General features: G+C 37.0%; 1 protein-coding gene across 1 annotated transcript; it reads left to right on the plus strand.

Annotated features, from left to right (window-relative positions):
* Positions 1 to 5,007: 5,007 nt before the first annotated feature.
* LOC145098798 (uncharacterized) lies at positions 5,008 to 5,754 on the plus strand. The gene has a single exon (XM_079036401.1). The coding sequence runs from the start codon at positions 5,008 to 5,010 to the stop codon at positions 5,752 to 5,754; it is 747 nt and encodes a 248-aa protein (XP_078892527.1).
* The last annotated feature ends 200 nt before the right edge of the window (positions 5,755 to 5,954 follow it).

Raw genomic sequence — 5,954 nt, forward strand, 5'->3', positions numbered from 1 at the left:
GTTGGACGTGGACTCACCTAGGTATGTTGGGCGTACCTAAGTTTACACTGGGCGTAGCGGGTCCAAGTGCAAACGCTAATTTGTGGCTTGTGCACTATAAAAGGAATGCTAAGGCCTTGTCCTTAGCCACCATTTGAGAGAGTGAAACCTCATGGTCTCTATCACCTATTCATCATTTTATTTTTGTCACACAGAAACTATTTCGTCTACCCATGTTTTACCCAACACATTTTGTAGATATAAAATACATATACAATTTAAATAATTTAAAACATGTGTAAAAATCTTTCACCCAGCACAGACAGCAAGTATTCAGACAATATACACACATGGCATGTAGTTTATATAAAATACTTCATATCTATGTGTAAGATTAAAGTAACTATGTACTCACTTGATTAGGTGGTGACTCGGCACTCGGACAACGCTTCGTTACTCTCAAAACAATTTCCTCATCAAAACCTAGTATCAAAACCACTAGGGTTTACTCTGACGTTAACCGCGACTAATTAATAGTCTAGCTATTATTATTATTATTATTATATAAGCGTTAGCACAATACTTTTCACCCATTATATAAAGACGAGGCCAGACATGCAACACCGGAGGGCAGGATCATTTTGGCATATAAACACTTTTGAATCCAACAACCCAAGCGGCCAACCCCTGTACCGCGAGTGGTTAAAAAGATATTATATGATACTTATATAACCCATAATAATAGCCCAAATAATTACTCTAAGGTCCTAATAACATTACTATAATTATTTAAAAGCTATATTAAAAGTTGCGTAGGCATAGCTCACTTACATCGGGTTTTAAAGAAAACCAGGCTTCGCTTGGAGCAGCGTTTCGAAACCGAAAGACCCTATTTCTCGAGACTCCGGGAGTCTTGGGGCTTCCTTCGGGTGCTAGGGAGGTTCTCTAGGGTTTAGGGGTGGGGGTTAGGGGGTAGTGAGAGAAAGCAGAGAAAGAAAATTGTGGTGGAAGGTGTGAAAAATCCGAGAGGATTCGCCTCCTTTTTATAGCCTCCCAACTTCGGTTACACTGGGTGTCGGACTCAGCTATGCTGGGCGTAGCTACGGATAAGACCGCTACATGGCGAGACTTCGGTGGTGCGACGTGGCTCCTTGGGGTTCGCAGGAAACAGTTGTACGCTGGGCGTACCGAGCTTCGGACGTTGGTCGTAATGCGAGGGTCGGGTGTTGTCATCCGAAGCGAGTTCATCCGATGGCTGGGAGCTCGGCCACGTCATCATTTCATGCATCAGCTTCGCAAGTTGTACACTTAGCTTCTAAAATTCGTATCTTTCGCATACGAGCTCCGTTTTTGACGTTTTTATATCCACGCGTAGGCGGGAACGTACTCTACAACTTTCGTTTAGACTCTATCAACTAGTTTTGACTTTATTTTAAAAGTTATATTATTAACAGGCCGGGACAAGATTGGTCCGTTAAAAATTCGTAACTTCTTCATCCGACGTCCGTTCTCGTCCATCTTTTTATCGTTATGCTATTATTAACGAGATCTTCGATTCTCGTTTAGGTTGTGTCGGCTAAAAACCGCTCAATCTAGTATTCGAACTTCGGGTTATACACCGCTAAGCCGAAACTTCGAAAAATCATAACTTCCTCATACGAAGTCATATTTGGGCGTTCTTTTTTATGGACACTCTCAGTTTAACGTATTCTACGACTGTCGTTTAGTTCGCTAATGCTAAAACACGATCTATCTTAAATTCATTATTTACGTTTCCCGGTATTGTGCCGGTTCCATCTCGAAACTTCAACGGGTCATAACTTCTTTGTTATAACTCGGATTTCGGCATTCTTTATATCTCCAGAATCTTGTTTCGACCACTACAACTTTATGTAAAGATACCAGGCTTATCTCACATTTTAATTTTGACGCTTATTTTTATTCTTTATTTATTACACACTTATAAATAAGTATTAAGCATATAAAGGCACATAATTCACATAATACTCAAATATTTCATCTTTATCACTTCCAAAAGAGTTACAATAGTTGAACAAGACTATTACATCATCTAAAAATGCTTAGCCCCGAAACGCAGACGTTACAAGAGAGGATGGCTATTGAAGAGAGAGGTTGAATTTATTACTTGGTATACTAAATTGGTATATAAAATGATTTATTAATATGTTATGAGAATAATATATTAATTAGAAATCAAATTATCAATTAGTGTTTATTCAGAAATTAATTTGTAATTAATTTTGGGATTAAAGGAATTGATTAAAAGTATAGGGACTGTTTTGCAATTATTTGATAGTTGTGATTTTGGGCTCTTCGATCACATTTATTGGGGAGGGCCGAAAATCTTTAGAATATTCTAGAGGATTTCATCCAAGCCTTAAGGAAGGTATTTTAAGGGCTGCTTAGGCCTAAGCTAAGTGATTAGGGTCTTCCACCTCAAAACTCTAGCTGCCTCAACTATAAATAGACCCCCCATCCCTCATGATTTCGTGCACCTCCAAGAAACCCTAGAAGAGCCGAAATTATGAGCAAGTATCTCCTCTCCCCTCTCTCTCATAATCATCCTCTTGCCCTAGTGTGTTTGTGAGCCATTAAAGGTACTACATTTGTGGTACTTGTTCTCAAAGCTCAAGATCTTCAAGATTTGATTGTTATTACTATATAGCAATAAAGGTATGTGATCTAATCTTTCTTATATTGATTAGGGTTTTCCAACTCAAAACCATAGCTACCTCAACTATAAATAGACCCCCCAACCGTCATGATTTTGTGCACCTCCAATAAACCCTAAAAGAGCCGAAATTCTGAGCAAGTATCTCTACTCTCCTCTCTCTCATAATCATCCTCTTGCCCTAGTGTGTTTGTGCGCCGTTATAGATACCTAGGGGTGGCAAATCGGGCCATCGTCTCGTGTTTTTGTCTAACACGACACAATAAGGTTTTATGTAACACAAACACGACACGATCTTGAGTTTTTTTAACTAACACGAAAACGAACCGATTAAAAAATGACAAACACGACACGACACGAAAAATATAACATGAAATAACAATTAATTTATTTAATTAATATTTATTCATGCATAACACGAAAAACATGACAATGACGAAAAACACGACAAAAATGTTAAATCGTGTCATTTTCATGTCAAATTTTGAACACGAACATGACACGACGCGGTGTCGTGTTTTTTACACTAGACACGAACGCGACACGAACACGAATTTGAATTTTAGTTTCGTCTCAATTTCGTTTCGTGTCGTGTATTTTTTTCGTGTCGTGTCATCAATTGCCACCCCTAGAGACACTACACTTTTGGTACTTGCTCTCAAAGCTCAAGATCTTCAATATTTGATTGTTATTACTATATAGCAATAAAGGTATGTGATCTAATCTTTCTTATATTTATTTCAAATTTTTTAGATGCATGCTAGGGTTTCCAATTTTGTGTTCAATGCTTGAATGTCCAATAGTGAAAACATAGATCCTCAAATTAGGGTTGCATGCACACCTAGGATTGTTTACTATGTATAAAAATCATCATTGGTATCAGAGCGTATGGTTTTTGTTTTCAATTAGATTTTATACAACAGATTGAACTTGAAAAATTAGGGTTTATGGCATTTAAACCCTAGGGCTTGGATTTTTCGCAAATTAGGGTTTCACAACCCTAATTTCGAAAATTGCTAAAGTTTTTAAACCCTTTCCTTTGGCCACTAAATTTTCAAGATTTAGGGTTTCATAGCCCTAGAATTTTCGAAAATTAGGCAAGGTTGAAAGCCTTGCCTTCCACCCCAAGATTAGATTTCGAAAATGTAGGGTTTTGGGTAGGTATTATCCGTGGTAGTTATCTTGTTAATTGTTTAATAGGATAATTAGACCAAAATTTTGAAATCTAAGGGATAAGGGATTAGGTTAAATTGATTATTTAATTTAATGGATAATCCTTATGTGATTTAATAATTTAAATTAATTGTTTAATTTAGATAATTATTATATCAAGGTTTTTAGTATTTAAAACTTTAAATTAAATAGTATTAGTTTTCGAAAATTTTAAAGTAGATTAAAAACCCTGGTATTTGAAATGTTTAAAATACACCCTTATACTATATAAAATTAAAATTCTAATATTATATATGTATAATAAAAGTCAGTCTTACCGTTAGAATGTTTAAAATACACCCTTAAACTATATAAAATTAAAGTCTGATATTATATATGTATAATAAAAGTCAATATTACCGTTAGTAGGCCTCATTCACGAAGTTGGTCTATAAGGGGGTATACGGAAATTGCCTATAAAATGGCGATTGAATGAGTGTCCACTCTCACCCACCGCTTCCTCGACTAGTGGAGGGTCGTTAGCCGAACAGGTTTGATAGGACATTAAATTCTCATTAATAAGTATAATGAAAATATAAAGTAACTAAATGTTTTTATAAAATTTCCAATCTTAGTTACTTTAGGAAAATGTGAATTTGATGCTAATCCATAAAATTGCACATTGCACTTTATAAAAGTCGTTACTGGAGCGTGAGTGGTTAACCGACACACTAATATGGACTAATAAAGGATGTAAATGAGTAGCTCGTAAATTATCATTGATCAATGGAGCGTGCATGGTTAACCGGCACATTGATTTGGTGATAAATGACATCGAGAGTAGCAAGCTGATTTGCATGGTTATTCACACCTTATTTGTGATCCTCGGTATCCCAGTCACAAATGGAAAGGGCATAATCGAGATTAAACATGCCATTGAATAGTTCAATGAATCTCAAAAGATCTGGGAATTTCAATTTAAAAACCGAATTCTTTTAAATTTTGTTTTTCATGGTGAAATTGGTAAATCGTCATTAGCTACCTTCAAATAATTTACAATTGGATTACGGAATCCATTTTCTGAATTGTGAATTATTGTGTTGGGTCCTAGCCTTAATATTTCATATGGGTGTTATATTAAGGATTATCCTATCTAATCAAAACTTGTCCTTCTTCTTTTTTAGATGTCTACCTCAAACAATGCTCCTGGCTCATCCTCCTCCAACAACAACAAAAACTCCTTAAACACCATCTCGCTCTTGAGCATCTATTCTAAGGTCACATTCGATGGCACCAACTTTAATGATTGGATGCGCAACATTAGGATGACCTTGCGATTCGACGACAAGGAATATGTTCTCGAGAAAGAGATGAATGAGATAGATGAATCTAAAGCTACTCCTGAAGAAATAGTTGACTATAAGACCCACTGCAAAGATGCTACCAAAGTGTCATGCATCATGGTGGCAACTATGACTCCTGAGCTACAATGGTTTTATGAGGACTATTGGACTTATGAGATGTGCAAGGACTTGATAGAGAAGTACCATAAAAGAGCACGTCAAGAAAGGTACGAGATATTCAAGTCACTCACAACTAGCAAGATAAAGGACAGAGAGTCCATCACGACCCACTTGCAATGCATGCAATGCTATGTAGATTGTTTGTTGAAACTCAACATGAATTTCGATGAGGAATTGGCTATTGATATAGTCTTGCACTCATTGCCTAGTTGTTATGATCACTTCATAATGACTTATCATTTGAACAAAGAGGAAACCACGTTGAGCCAACTCCAAATCTTACTGAGAACTGCTGAGAGTGGAATGAAGGGAAAGGGTATTGCCTCCACTCCCACTGTTGCTGCTCCAGTCATGGAAATTGGGCAAGGGAAGGGGAAAAAGAGGAAAGCTCCCTCGAAGCAAAACTAGAAGGGAAAATCCCAAGCAGGGTCCTCTAGTAGTGGACCCAAAGGAAAATCCAGTACTGATTCTCCTCTTGCTTCGGATCCAAAGGAGGCAATGTGCTTCCACTGCCAAGACAAGGGGCACTGGAAAAGAAGCTGCCCCAAATACTTGCAGGATATTAAGGATGGCAAGATCAGACCTACTTCGATAGGTATTTACACCAT

Source organism: Lactuca serriola, chromosome 4, assembly GCF_051521515.1.
Source record: "Lactuca serriola cultivar US96UC23 chromosome 4, Lser_US96UC23_V15, whole genome shotgun sequence".
Lineage (NCBI taxonomy): Eukaryota > Viridiplantae > Streptophyta > Magnoliopsida > Asterales > Asteraceae > Lactuca > Lactuca serriola.

Excerpts from the sequence above, each read along its gene's own strand:
- LOC145098798 (XM_079036401.1), top strand. The coding sequence starts at position 5,008 with ATGTCTACCTCAAACAATGCTCCTGGCTCATCCTCCTCCAACAACAAC.